Consider the following 15,663-nt stretch of genomic DNA (forward strand, 5'->3'; position numbering starts at 1 on the left):
CATATAAGCCACGGGAGACAACCCACGGTGATAAAATCGCAGGAAATGTTTCAGTGACTAAAATAACGTTCAGCTGGTGTAAAAAAAAAAGACGATTGGTGATTGGCACCGATTGTCCAGAGTAGCTCTGAGCCAGCATTTGATAAAACTCGGCGAAGCTCGGCAGACGGTGCATCCCGCCCTTCACCGCACCCTAAACCCCTCCCTCCATCCCTCCCTCCCTCACGCGGAGATGGGGGAGAGAAGTTTGCCTGCGGCGCAGTCCACTGAACATTTACCGTGTTTCATTTGGGGAACAGCAACAAGAGCCTCCGGAGAAGCCTTCCAGGGAATGCTGAGGAATATCTGACTGCACAGAAACACCACGCACAGCTGATTTTGTACCTTCTTTTACAACAACAACAACAAACAACAACAACAATCCTCACTTTATATCATTGATGTCGCCTAACTAGTGGGGAAGCTCGGGTCAGTTGGACAGCGGCCGCACGCGGACTGTTGTCTTGTCGGAGGGTGCTTTATTAATTCGGGTCCTGGAGAAGAAGAATAAAAGGAAGAAGAAAAGCGAAACGGAAAGGGGGAAAAAAGGAAGAAAAAGACAGTCCAAGTGAAAGTGAGAAGAGAGTCCGGCTCAGAATGAATAATAACAAAAGCGAGAAGGAAAACGAGCAGAGTGAATTCACCAACCACGAAGAGGAGGTAGGTATCCGCACGCGAGCACCTATACCTGCTGTCTTGATTTTAATAGGTCGGTCCGTGACCCAGAACGATGTCTTAATAAAGCGACTCGTGTTAATGCTCAGCGTGTTGTTTTTTGACCACCATCGCCTGCTTTGTGACCGATAGTATCAACATATCATCCCTATCATGTTTCCTCCAGATGTTTAAAAAGACGGTCTCGTGTAGATATCCTTTTTACCTTGGAAAAGTTGCTGGTATATCATTAGACCCACTGCATGGTGCACTCACATTTATTATTTAATTTTATTTCATAAAAGGAGTACACCATTTATTTTGCACCATTGTGTCCTATGTTTATCCCTCTTTTTTATTATATATTATTTTAGACATATATTTTATTGTATTTATTTCTCTTTTAATTGTTGCAACTTACCTCATACTGTAGCATTGTGTCTTTTCCCTTTTAAGCACTACATACTCACTTAAAAGTAAGGAACGAGGCAGGACTTGATAATAGATGAATCAGTAATATGTAGTTCCTGATTAACCCTCTGGACTACATTGCAGATAATGATACGCTACCCGACAACAGACCTAAGTGTTGGCGGTACTGGCTTACTGTACCGTGAAGCCAGACTTCACCCAACACTGAAAAGCAGCAGTGAAGGGAATTCAGTGCCAGGGAGCGAATTAGTTTTTCACTGAAGCTGAGGGAGCAATTGAAGTTCAAACAACTGCTGCTGCAACATGTACGCAATAAGTCTTTGTAACCCAGACCCACTGTATAACAGTCAAGCGAGAGTGGCCTCTCTATCAATACGACTTAATTACATCTTAACACACCAGAATGATATTGTTTGTGCAAGAAATAAAGAAATAAACATGTGAGGTAATCCACTTAGTGCCTGGTGGAAATGTATTTTCCCCCAGTTACTTCCTCCTTTCCTTTGCAAACATTGCACAATCTGTATCCGTGAAATCTCCTTTACGGTAAATAATTTGTACGGGTGTTCTTTGCATGGGGTGATTTTTCTTCGGGGCGGAAAGAATCTCTATCCAGACGACAGACTCGTTGTTTCAGAGCTCCGCGCGTCCGCATGCCAAGTGATGTAAGAAAGGTATATCGGATTATATCGGATATTTCCCTTGGAGAAATTTGATTAAGGCTCAGTGGACTGCTCGTCACTTTGTAACTGAATAGCCAAACATACGCGGCCTGATGCAATACCATATTTGGTCCACTGTTGAGGTTACTATGGATGCAGGGAGTTACTGGAGTACCACACAGATGAGGTACAGACTAGAGACTGACTTCTTGGAAACCTGATGGAGCGTTTCAGTTTATTCACCTTGTGACCTTATGCACTCGGTACAGTGCTGCAGTAGAGGTATTTCAGAGGCTGTACACCGTGTGTACCAGCACTTCACTGTAGGGCTGCAACTAATGGTTACTGTCAACAAAGATCAAGAAATAAACTTGTACATTGTCAGTGAATTGAATAACATTTTACTTGACAAATATGATGGTCGCAAGTTCTCAGGAAAACGCTACAAAATGCAAGACGTTCAGTTAAAAGTCATAAAAAAACAGCAAATCTTCACATTTTAGAAGCTTGGAGCTGCATTTTGCCTAATAAATGACTTAAACGATTAACAGATTTCCGGTTGAGCGATTAATCGACAAATCGTTTCAGCGCCAACGTCTTTGCTTCAAGCAGAGGCGGGTTAGTTCCTCATCATTTCAACCAAAGAGGACAAAACAGCATTGATTTAGAGCCAAAGCAATTGGTCCATTAATCGGATGGTCGGTCGATTATTGATAACAGTTTGATAATCCGTCTCGCATTTACATCTGTGTTTTCTGGCATGCGATAGACCAAACAGTTGATCGCGCAATCTTGAAAAGATTTAGCGGAGTAATCGACCATAATCCGTCGAGAATAGTCGTGAAATAAGCGTTGGCTGCTCCAGCTCTACTTTATTCGATAAATACATATCTGGACTAGAATCACCCGCGATGTCCAAGGACCAGACGGGAGTCGTCCCCGTGCATTGTGTAAAAAGGCAGACAGAGAAGACAGAGAGAGCGATGGCCTGAGGAGTCTAATGGTTGTGGAAATGTTTGGAAGCCGTCCAGGCAGGCGGGGACTTAAATTTACTCGGGTGCATTAATGTAAGGTTAGACAGCGTCGCTTTATCATCTGTGTAATGATGTGTGTTGCATGCAGAGAAGCAGCAGTAAGTTTTTTTTTGGGGGGGGTACTGTAACACGCACACATTCACACTCACACAAGAGAGCAGGTGTGAAAGGACGTTTTACTCAAAAACAGAAACACATACGGCTCAGAATAATGTGACTAATTTTATGAGTATGACTTGCAATTTTCCGACGTGATTCATGAACATCAGAGTTTAGTCATTCTGGCCACAGAAGCAGAGCTGAGTATACGAACAATGAAACTGCTTTATGGATGACTGATTGACTAATTTGACATTTTCAACCCTGTTTTAATTCTTTTAGCGCTCCTCCCGTCCCGATCCCCGGCTCACGAACGCGCTGAATTTAGAACGCCAAACGGCTTTTGCGCGTAACAGCACTGAAGTAACCATAAACTCTGATCTTATGGGAGCCAAAGTTTAACAGCCTCGCTGGTGTGACTCTCACATGCTGAACAGCGGCATTCCCTCGCTCCTTTTTGCACAGTGTAGTAGTCGACTCAATAGATCACTGATTCGCACCAGTAAAAACGCTCTGCTCCTCGTGCCCGCCTCATTGCTCAACCTCACACGCCATCATCGCTGGACGCTTGACGATGCATACTGTTTATCTTCCTGCAGAGCAGTGCTCACCAAACATGGTCTTGTTGCGGACAAGGTATGCAGGTTTCAGCCCCCAGCGGCATCTAATCTCACGAGCTGGTTTGATAAAGCTTTATTATCAGGCGTTCTGGATGCTCTCACGTACTGTGGCACTCAACGGCCACTGATGTCGTCGAGGTGACCCGCCGTCTCTTCACATGGTGAACGTCAAAAGATATGTTTCCAGCAGCTGTGGGTTTCCAGGCCTTGTATGGACAAGAGACCCGGAGGGCTCTTCAGGGTATATTTGAATTCCCTAAAGATGAGATGGTTTAACAGAACAATTGCACATTTTTGTTTTGTGAATGTTTTGTTTGTTTTGTGAATGTTTGGAAGTATATTTAATAATGACTAAGGGGAAAAATTCCAGACATGATTTGCTGTCAGGAAGGTAACATATTGTGAGGGAAGAAACCCAGTTCACCAAAAGCTATTTATTTTTAGTGCCAAAATGTTTAGCTGGTTGAGCAACTATATAGATAATGAAATAATTGCTCAGTAATCTTTCAAGCAAAAATGCCAAACATTCCCCATTTCCAACTACTAAAATGTCAGGATTTGCTGATTTTTCCCTGGTTTGTGTGATATTAAACTGAAAATCTTTGGCTTATGGACTCCCACGCATTAATTGGCTGATTGATTGATCAATTAGGAATCATCTTCATTAGTTGCAGCCCAAATTTGAATGATCAGTTCCTCATTTAAGTCATTTATCAAGCAAAGCTTTACTCTTTACAGGTTCACCAACAGATTGGTCAGTGCTGAAAACAATAATTTCTTCATTTCTGATCGTAATTAGGCCTGTTTTGTGTTAATAAATAGAAGTACAAAGTGAAGTACAGGTCGTGAGTACATGGAATGCATCAGAGTTAACCGAGTCACCCGACTAAGCTTGACCTTTGACTTCCTTTTCTATCAATTTCCCCTCAAGCTAACTGGTGTTTGTTTAAGACCTGCCCAGCCTCCTCAGCCCTGGAGGTCCACTGTCAAACCGCACCTGATATTATTTTTTTTTGACAAATGAGTGAACACAGAGTGTCTTCTCCTGGATGCAACAGCAGGAGTTTGAACCTCGAAAGGTATCTGTTGATTCTAGTTCTGGCCGACCATAAACACGTAAGTGGATCTTTACAAGCGTCCAAAGAGAAACAGAATATCACTCAAGCGGAGTTCAGCAAATGCGCTGAAGCTCCCTGGGGTGTAATTGGATTGTGCTTGGCCTACTCCGGGTATCCACCGGGTCCTCTTCAAATAGCAGGTCACGTGGCCAGCGTGACCTTTTCCATGAGGAGACGTAGGTGGGGAGAGCCGTGCTGGTGGAAAAGCACGGCGAGGCGGAGGGAGGCCGCGGCGGTCCATCGCGTGGCGGTGCGGGCATATGTGTCCGTACTCGGTGCAGGTACCTACGAAAAGGGCACGCAGATATGTTAACGCTCCGTGACATGAAACTTTATCGGAGGGGAGCTCAGAGGGTAAAGTGGCCATGATAGGGCGACAGGGAAAACATACAATGAATGTCACGTATCGTTGAAGACGATGCAAGCAGAGATTTAATGTAGATTGAAGACTATAAAGTGAAATTCCAAAAATAGATATACCGTGAAGTATAAGTTAATATACCCAGTAAAAACAGGCTCACACAAACCGTTAAAACCGTGCTCCGTCTGCCCGTCTGATAGGTAGGAGTTTATTTATAAAAGCGCGAGGGGAATTGTCATCTTATCTTAGCCATTTGTCAGCTGTGCGACAAGAGGTATTTGAAAAGACAACAACAAGGCTTAGCGTCAGGAACGGCTGGCAAAGGCTCCTGCTTCGCTGATGTGAGACAAAAAGAAAAAAAATTGTACTGGATATTTAAATATATATATATATACAGCTATATATAAACCATCAAAACTGACCGAGAGTGAGGACTGACGCCCTTTTATATGGTGCTGCTTTCATTTAAAGGACTGAGTTGACAATGTCTGAGTTTGCTTTGTAATTAATGATACACTGTGAGAAGTGTGAGTTTCTGCCTCGACAGCGTCAGCCATCTTGCCTTGCTTTGTCATGCTGTATTCGGGTGCTTGGTCTGTCACCTCCACTTTAATATTGCTTACTCACACGCTATAATTATCCACCTTACAGTATACAGTGGCTCTTCTCTCATCCCTCCTTCTGCACTCGTTTTCAGTCAATACTTCTCTAATTCATGTCATTTTCTCAATGCCCCCCCCTCCCCCATCCATCCTCCCCCTTCTCCCTTTCTACACTTTTATCTCCCTTCCCCTCCGTTTCCTTCCCTCCTTCCCTTCGTCTAACCCACCCTTTTTCTTCCCTCTCTTTATCTTGTTCTGTAGCCATTTCCTCCCTCTTTCCCTCCACCCTGGTACTGTTTATAATTTGCCACTCTTCTTCTCCCCTTTCATACCACTCCCTTCTTTTTCATCCTACTCTCTCTCTCTCCCTCCCTCCCTTCCTCTCTCTCTCTCTATCGCCCAGCTTAGTACCAGTAGACAAACTGCTTATCCCTTATCGCCCCATAGGTTGAAAGCATGACCCTGAGATCTCTGAACAGAAGGACCGTTTATGGTCATGGGAAGAGCTCTAAAGACAAGAGTGAGCCAGGCAGAACGGTAACAAGGAGAAACTTGTCTGACGGACTATCCAACTGTGAGCAAGGTCAAACCGCTCAAGATTAGCTTGAAAAGATGGGAAAATCAAAACAAGTAAAAGTTGGTGGATTAGTCCATTAAATGCTCTAACTAGGTCTGATGTTGTCCGTTGTAGGGTTTAATTATATACTTTTCCAGGAAACGAAGACTAAATTTCTCTTTAGTCAATCCACTTTACAGAAAAGTCAAAATACCTATTGTAGGAGTTCATTATGATGCAATATATGACGATGATTGTGTAACTTTTCTGACATTTCTTTAGTTGCTGCCCTAGATTGGCAACCCTCACTATGCAAAACCATCGAGTAATACAGCTGGTTTCCCTCAGATGCATTCAAGTAGAGCTGCATCGACAATTTAAATAATTGGGGACTGTTTTTATAATCAATTAATTGGCTTGAGTATTTTTTTTAAAGTTCAAATTGTGTTATTCCAGCTTCTTAAATGTGAATATTTTCTGGTTTCTTTACTCTTCTGTGACAGTAAACTGAATATCTTTGAGTTGTGGACAAAACAAGCCATTGGAGGACGTCATCTTGGGCTTTGGGAAACACTGATTGGCATATTTCACCATTTCACAGACTAAACAACGGATCAATTAATTGAGAAAATAATCTACAGATTAACTGACAATAAAATTAAGTTAGTTGCAGCCCTACATTCAAGTAACCTTTAAAGCAGGACTATGTAACTTCTGCGGAACGGCGGCCATCAGTGGCAATTATGGGTAAAATGCTAAAACATAATGTAATGATAAAAAGTCAGCAAACATTGGCTTGTGATAGACATTCATTTGGACAATTCATTCACACAAATCCATAAAAACAACATAAACGGAATGAAAAAAGAACACATTTTTTTGTGGATCTTTAAGTGCTGTCGCTGATAAACAAAGGAACAGCTGCACCATCGCATAAAGAGAAGCCATTGGCAGCAGGCTTACATTTCTTCACGGAGACAGAGAGGATGACTAAGTATCTACTGTTGTTTTTGTCTCCACTTGCACGGGACACTTAAACCCTCTGCCCACCCAACCTTTAAAACCAAACAGTTTAAGGTGTCCACTTGGGCAGGCGGCAACAAAAGGGAGTCCAGGAAAGGCAGACTCGGACTTGGCCGATTAGTTTGTGCTAATGAGTGCTTCGGAATGTGAAGTCCGTTCCCGGAGAGGCATCAGATAAGAGAGATGAAGAAGAGAGCAAACCAGTACGAAATGTTTGGATGAACTCTAAGCTGTCAGCCGAGGAGTCAAACTAAAAGCCGTAAAAATGGTTCGTTCCTCTTTTCCACACGTCGTTCAAATGACACCTTAAGGCCTTTCTTCGCAGAGGTCCAAAAATGGTTGATATGACAAATACAGCACATCTGTCATTAAGACACAGGGTTGTTCTTTTCCAGGTTAGATTTGAAACAAGGGAAACTGTAATGGAGAGGGGAAGAAAAGAGCAAGAGGAGGAAAATTGCAGTAAAGTGGGCGCTTGCTTGCTTTTCCTAGGTCATTTGTTTTGAATGTCCTTTAAAGGTTAACCTGTTGGAACATTTACAGGCTCTTACCGAGCTGTAATTGTTGGTCGAAATCACTTGTGGGAGTACGAGAGAGAGAGAGAGAAAGAGAAAAACAAAGAAACTATCCTCTCTGGGTTCACTGGTGACGTTGGGAGTGTGTTCAACCTCACAGTTGACCCCTGACCCACGCAATAACCCGAGCCTAACCTGTGCCCTCTGAGCCCTCGAATGCGAAACTAGACCCGTTGAACCCGGCGATTAACGGACAAACAGAGTCATCCATTTATGGTCGTCTGACACCTCTCGGGCCTGCAGTCTGTCACTCTTCACATTCTCCGACACAGAGGATGAAGTGGAAAAAAAAACTTGTGAGGATGACGGATGTCAACGCAGAGCAGTGACAACTTGGTTAGCAGAAGAGTGTGGGAGTCTGTCAGTTACACTGTTTTTAATAAGGCGCCACTCAACTGATGCAAGAGCTCAACTTGCCCTGTGCTCACATGGGCTTATGGGTAGACTTTGATTTTAGCTTGGTCACAGCGAGGGGGACATGTGCGTGGATTTGAAAAGCAACTAGCGTGGGTTTGCTGTGAAATATTTGATCTGGGCTTTGATATTCGTACGTAGGTAATCGCAGCGTCGTAGCATGCACACACTCACTCTACAATAGGCTACTGTAGCCTCTCTTTCAAGGCTTCGAGGTCAGAGCCGTGTTCTGCCACATCTGGCTCGAAGGACCTGTATCTATTAACTTGGCTGTCAAACGCACACACACACACACACAAAAAGGGAGGGAGAAAGAAACACATAGTAATCATCTCACATCACACCAAGGTCGTGTCCCTCATTTCAGCCAGAATAAACGGTTAAAAAAGCACTCAATTAAAGTCGGAGCAAATATCTGGGAAAGTCACACCGTTCGGCAGAGTGTAATGAGGCAATAGGTGTGACGCGTTTTACAAGTCCACAACGCAAGCGGAATAGAGATGACACATGAATATGTTGCGAGGCCATTTAATTAAACGTATCAAGCAGCTTTCTTAACGGCTGACAAATTGCATCCTGCGCTGGAGAAAATGCAAGTTTTGAACGGTGCTCCAGTCAGTTATTGAGCCAATTTTGGCTTCGTTAATTAAAGCTTCCTGACTTTTCAAACACAAGCTGTTAGAAGATCAGACAGGTTTCCTCTAGAAAACCCTTCCAGGTAAGCCAGATGTATTTGGAGGTGAATACAAAGGGGCACTGTAAAATGATTATGCAAATTGTTCGTTGTTACCATCCAGACCGACTTCCTGCTATAAATTTGACCCACTGTACTTGTCGTTGAGGAGCTATTGCACTTTCGTTTGACTTCCAAATGAAGTGGTTTGGAAAACCTGGCTACACCGTTGTTATTTTACAACCTTTGTGATAGTCTGAATGATTGGGTTTCTTGCCAAGCTGGACTAGCAATGTCATTGTGTCCCCTGCAGGGCCAAATTGATTGGTTGATTCTTCGAATAGTTGATTGACAGAGAATATTCGACAGTAATAGCACAAACCGTGTGACTATCTGTGGCTTTTCTCAGTCATACACAGTATTAAACTAAATCTTTTAGGCTTTTGGACTGCTGGATGGATAAAATCAGGACTTTGATAACGTCATTTTGGGCTCTGGGAAATAATTATGTCTTTTTTCACCATTTTCTGACATTTTATTTGCAAAAGGATTAATTGAGAAAATAATTAAAATGAATAATTGATGATAAAAATAATCGTTAACACTTCCCAGATCTCAGAAATTACTTTTGTGCGTACAATGTTATCGCAACGTGCAGAAACAACAAAATAAACGCAATCTTCAAAACAGAGTTATCCTTTAAGATAAGGCCTCACAGAGCCCTCAACCCTCCTCCTCCAGCCTTTAGGGTGGCTCCAGCAAACCTTTCAAGGTGCAATGATAGAGTATCAATAAAGTGATGACCTCATCCGGGGCTTGTGGAGTCAAGAATCACTGATTAGAGGTGCATTGATCCTGTGGGACTTGCTGCAGAAGTGGCCTTAATAGGATGTGATGTTTTTGGCCTGGGGCTCCAAACTCTGCTGTAGTCTGCTAAGGCGTTGCCAGGGAACTGCACTGGTACGCCGGCTGTGAAGTCCTCAGCTGGCTTGTGGTAGGTAGCGGCTGCTGTTTTTGATCGAGGCCTGCCTCTCGTGTCGGTGGGTGAGCACGCCATAAATGGTCAATGATTCAAAGGCCCATACCAGGCCACTCAGCACTGTGGAAATGTAGGTATGTGACTCACGAGGAGCCAATAAAACAATGCTTCTAAAACCCAATTAAACGGTGGCAGAGGGTGCTCTTTGCTTTTTTACGAATCTGCAGAATCTGCAGAATCTGCTCAACCCCTGGCTTGAACTTCAGTTTACTACATCGTGAAACTTTGATGTTTCATTTTACCTGGTGGCAAAGCAGTGTTTACAACGCCTTTTTCGAGGGAGTGTCGAAGTAACGTAAATAACGAGTAATGCCTGTAATCAGCAGCAGATGTGTACGGGAGAGAGAGCCACATATGTCTGTGAATCATTCAACATGCACACCGGACACACGTCGAACCGATCATGTATCACAACAGCTGACGTCAGGAATTCTCGGGAAAGAGGTTCGACGCAGCCAAGAATGTCCCATTGTTCTGTGTGCGTAGAGGACTCGCTGTTGTGTGCGTTTTTGTCTGAACTCGTGCAGCACGTCCAGCTCTCAAGTTTCTGTTGGCCTCATGACCGAAGATAGGAGTTCAAATCCAAAATGGGATCTCGGATAACTTTGCGAAGTAGAGTTAGATGACGCTGATTTTCTTAAGATGTGTGCCAACCTTCTGTTGAAGGTACAATTTGAGGAAATGCTGCAGTCGGCATGATTATCATGTCAAAATAACCCGTTGTGTTACTGTAATATTATTTAAAAAAGTCAGGGCCAATATATTTACTTCATAGTGTTGCAGAAGTTTTCACTCATGCGTCATTTTGTGGTCAAGTGCAGCTTCAAGTCATTAATAGACATTTCAAACCTACAGCTTTGATGCCAGTCTGTGTGAAAACAACTTCTTTTAGGATTTTTTGTTTCATCACGTCTTCTGTTTTTACTGCCACACGATTAGATTTATCAGCCCTAACTGCTGTCAGCGACTGCCCTTGCTCGTGTCTGATTAATACCATCCTGTTCTGACTCTTTGTTCCTATCTAACTCCATATAAGGAGACCCTCTGAAAGAGTTTATTTAAACAGACCTGCCAGAGACAGAGCCCAGTGACAGCCCTGCAGGGTTCAGCTTGACTCAGATAAGATAAGATAAGAGCGAAGGTGAGAAAGTCGCCGAGGTGAGATATGTTGGCAGGACGGCCAGTTTGGCAGTCGCCAGCTATTGCTCCCCCAGTTGCTAAGCTCCTTTGTTTGTGTGTTGCTCTGCCTTTGGCATCAGTGGTGCGTATCAGGTTACATGAGGGAATGAGGTGTAGTGTTAGTTCAGCAGTTTCTTTGTCCCCGGAGTTGTGAATCTACTATCTAATGAATGTGGGAGCTATGAATCTACTGCGTGTAATTGCATACTTACGGGTTTATCCTAAATTCAGCCTTAAATAGAATCAGAATATTGAATAAATAATTAAATTACACATTAAAAATCCACTATCACATTATTGATGTGGGTGTGTGTAGGGTGGAGCTGCTGGAAGTCTGTTTGAGACTCACAGTCTATTGTTTTATTTTGATGTCTCATGTGCACGGAAGCAATTATTTTCTTGTACCAAGCCAACTTAAATTAGGTGATAATTCCAGGTATGAGGTGTGATTAGTGCCCAGTAATTTAATAAAAGTGTCGAAAATGATGTCACGTCTGCCCCAGTTATTAACTGGAGGCATATAGGATTTGCATTTTTGTCATTGTTCTTTAAAGCATGAGAGCTGTTGTATTAACGGAAGACAAATGTTGTAGTTTATTGTTAGAAATACCTGCGTTAACAACTCTTTACCATACTGACCCATTATTAAGGACAGACACATCTACAATTTACATGTAACAAGTCCAATTGTTCTGTTTATTTGCCTCCAAAAAGGAACCAGATCTGCATTTGTCAGCAGCGACTGGACGTCTCAACACCTGTGTCTCGTAGTGCTGTCGTCTGTGTTTACTCAATGTGTTGAAAGATCTACTGCTGTTCACACTAGCCTTTATAGACATAGCAGCCTGATAGTGTTATTTAACCTATCGTTGTTACATTTCTGTTTGCAGATTAAACACACAAGATATAATAATACGTGACCTTTTTAAAAAGGTGCTTGTTACCTTCGGACGGAGTCAAGCTAGCAGTTTCCCCGTTTCCAGTCTTTTGCTAAGCTAAGCTAACTGGCTGCAGCTTCATATTGAATGGACATTTATTGTTACCGTCTTTTCCTATTCGGCATTAACCTTCTAATTGGACAGTTCTGTTTGGACATTTGAGTGGCAGGCCTCCAGATGCATTTTGCTCAACTGCACTCTTTACCTTTTAGTGCACGGCAATTTAGTTGTTCTCCTGTACAGTGTCCCCCATAGTTTCCAAGGCAATATTTCTAGTTTATCTTAGCGCATGAAGTGCAACAGACGAGTTGATCCCCAAGTTTTTCATCTCGCAGGGTTGACTTTGAGGTTGCCGGCACCATATGCAGTTTAAAATGTTGGTTTTAGGTATAGCTGTTTTTAAAATAGTGGTAAATTGAGATTTTCTCACTGAAAATGTAAGTGCTATCATGTTTCCCACCTTCTCTGACTCAATAGGCTACGGGCCGCAACAATTACATTTCCCTTTAGTCTCTCTTTGCGAGCATATACATTGTAATTCCCCAGCAATGCCAGCTGGAGTTGCAAGTTGAAAAGTTCAAATGTAAAACAGAGGCTAGAGCTGCGAGGGAGGATTGCCGTAAAACCCAGCAGGCCGTAGATTACACAGGATAATACAATAAACTTACTGTAAAAAAAGGTGTGCGCGTGTGATTGAGTGTGTGTGTGTGTGTATGGTTACCGAGGTGAAAGATCGGTGTTTGAAAAGTCGTATCTTTTAGTGAGAGAACTATTTAACTATTTAATGTTCAGTGTCCTTTTCCTCATTACCTCATCTGTTACTGTCAGGTACTGTATTCAAGGTAGCTATTTATAACTAGTGGAGGTTAATGAAAAATACATGATCTCTTTTCTTGTCTTCCTCAGGTCCGAACGCTATTTGTCAGCGGGCTACCGCTGGATATTAAGCCGCGGGAGCTCTATCTCCTGTTCAGACCATTTAAGGTATGTTTGTATGTTTTAAATGGATGGGCTGCTGCTATTATTAGCAGCTTTTTCTTCTCCAGCAGTCAATGGGACCTCCATTAATGGTGATGAAATAAACGGCAATGGAAAACTCTCCCGCGAGGTTCAAGTGTCTGTGTTACGAAAGCTGAGGTTCAATCACATCTTGATCCGCGGCAAGTGTGTGTGTGAGTCTCATGGAAAAATGGCTCGCTGCCTGCGAAACAAAAACAAAGCTATTTGCTGCACCTCAGAAACTTCACCTTGTCGGAGGCACAAAGAGTCCCAGAGTTTAGCTCTAGTGACTGCATGTAGAGCTTTTTTTTGTACCGTCGACATGATGCATTTAAAGTGAATAATGGCACGATTGCCACGCACCTAATCTTTCGTAGATAACGCTCATGGTATGTCCTCCGAGTGAACGCTTTCGATTGTGAGCAGTAAATCTTGATTTATCAGCTAAGGCGCAACATTTGGTCCATATGGTCTTCATAAGGGCTCTTTGACTCGTAAAACAATGCATCTAGTTAGTTATACAGCTATGCTTTAAGTTGGCACAAACAGAATATATATTTACATCACATTAAAGCTGTTTTGTTCACCTTTTTGACATTTTCTTTGTTTGTTTCAGGGCTATGAAGGCTCCTTGATCAAACTCACTTCTAAACAGGTATGCTACAAGACGCACTGAGGGCTGTGTTTCCACACACAGAAACAAAATGAAAACATCAGTCAGTCTCTCATCATGCTGTTACTGTTTGCATTACTTTTTCTTGGTCATCAACACCTTCAATTTTTTTGTCATTTCTTTGTCCTGTTTTTTTTTTCTTTCTTCTCTGTGTTTTCGTCTCGGGGACTATGACAGATTAGCACCCTTTTTCAGGTGGTACCTGGAATTGGAAAGAAAAAAAGTTTATTGGGGGGAGGTCAGGGAAAAAGTGTTGCACCAACTTGCCTTTGGCAGTCGGATAGTATATGCTTGTAGTTACAGACAGTCAACTCCGGTGGGATGTGCGGGGATGGGAAGGGAGACGGGAAAAGATTTTTGAGGTGCCAAAGCGAGTGTTTTGACAAGAGCAGTACTGACGGTTGAGTTTTGCCTCTAGGGGCGAAAGGACTGAAAATGAGCTCTGCTGACAGGTGTCCACATCAAGAGTTAAGCAATTTAGCTTCATGTCAGTGTACTTATTACCAAATTACACCGTTTCCCTGACGTGACATGCTCATTAGGAGGGGTTTAGGGCGATTTCGACCGAATGTGCTGACTATAATACCGCTAAACTAAGAACAAAGGAAAGACGTTTTTTTTTCTCCCAGTGGTGAAATTTCATCAGAACAAGTAAGATCCCATTGCATGGTTTGGGATTTCCCCTTTTTTTTGTTTCATTGTGGTTTCATGCTGTAAAAATCTTTCAAAAGGCAATCAGCAACTGTGTTTTGTGTCTAGTATAACGAGTGTTTTTGCATAAAAAATACGTAAAGATTAACCGAACACTGCCTGAAATCTTGCTTTTGCTGAATTTGCTCATTTCTCACCTTGCTGCAGTGAAGTGTACTCCAGGACCCTGTGACATCAAATGCGGTTGCAGGTGCAACAGAGCCCGCTTCCACACTGATGGATGGGTTTTGAAGTTTTCTTTCAGGGAAGGCAGTAAAATACTGCTTTTCAATCTGGTGCTGAGTAAATCTTTAAATGATCAGCGACTCAAAGGCTACTGCTTTCCAAGTTTCATAATGTAGGAAATGATGCCTGTGCAAGTTTTCTTCGTTTTGTTTTGTCTGTTTAATGAGTAAGTGAGACGCTCTTTGTGCACTTTGGCCACCCTTTGCACCTCCCCACCTTGCCTCGTACTTTCATAATGGCCATCTTCCCCAGGACAGACGTCAAGTTGCTTAAGTTTAGGTATCGCAAAGCAGTGTACAACATTCCTCGGGCCCCTATTTGTTTTCGTGACTCCTCCCGACTCACGGCAATGACAATGGCGGCGTAAATCAATCGATCCCCCTCTCCCTTCAAGTCCGAGAACACACAGCCATCTCCATATATAGCAAGAGCCAGATCTCAGACCCTTTCTATTTATATTCCTGTTACGCTTCCTCCTCCTGACGTCTTCACTTTGTCCGTCTTTCTTTTTTTTCTTCCATCTTTCTTCTTTTCTTTTTTCCCTCCTCCTCTTTCTCTCTACTTGTTCAAAATTCTCATAACCCAACACTGCTTTTCCAGATCACACGCGGCAGTGCGGCCCCATGGGGGCAACATGTTTAGAGATCTTATTTTCTCCTCACCCCCACCTCCTCTCAGCATCCTCATCCACACAAAAATGTGCATTCTTTGTTCATATCTGCAACAGCGGATTGAAATCTGACACCCAAACCTGCATCAGTGTGTTTTTTTTTGTCTTTTTTTGCCTTTCCCTCTTGCTCACCCACCTTTACTATTGCGGGCACAGAGTGATGTCACCAGAATACAAAACAAGCACTGGTGAAATAGATGTATTGCATGTTTTTCAACTGACAGGCCTGTTTGAGGAGGTCTTAAAAACAGTTTCTAGCTCTCGCTATCTTTCATTTTCATTCTCACCTTCAACCTCTGAATACTCATTCCCAAGACCCCCCCACCGCCCATTAATCTTATTTTCCATCTCTTCTCATTTTTCAGCT

The 15,663-nt window shown here is 42.8% G+C and overlaps 1 protein-coding gene across 3 annotated transcripts in view; it reads left to right on the top strand.

The window, feature by feature from the left end:
- Positions 1-204: 204 nt before the first annotated feature.
- The window catches only part of LOC116385404 (RNA-binding protein with multiple splicing-like), a 32,260-nt gene continuing 16,801 nt past the window's right edge, over positions 205-15,663 (top strand). For 2 of the 3 annotated variants that reach the window (XM_031850835.1, XM_031850836.1), the window contains exons 1-3: positions 206-699; positions 12,925-13,002; positions 13,634-13,672. In XM_031850835.1, coding sequence (XP_031706695.1) covers positions 637-699; positions 12,925-13,002; positions 13,634-13,672 — 180 coding nt within the window. In that variant the 5' untranslated portion in view covers positions 206-636. Of the gene's footprint in view, positions 700-12,924; positions 13,003-13,633; positions 13,673-15,663 lie in introns of all 3 variants that reach the window. The other variant, XM_031850837.1, reaches the window with a different exon arrangement.

This window comes from Anarrhichthys ocellatus, unplaced genomic scaffold (assembly GCF_004355925.1).
Source record: "Anarrhichthys ocellatus isolate YVR2014 unplaced genomic scaffold, GSC_Weel_1.0 scaffold11, whole genome shotgun sequence".
NCBI lineage: Eukaryota > Metazoa > Chordata > Actinopteri > Perciformes > Anarhichadidae > Anarrhichthys > Anarrhichthys ocellatus.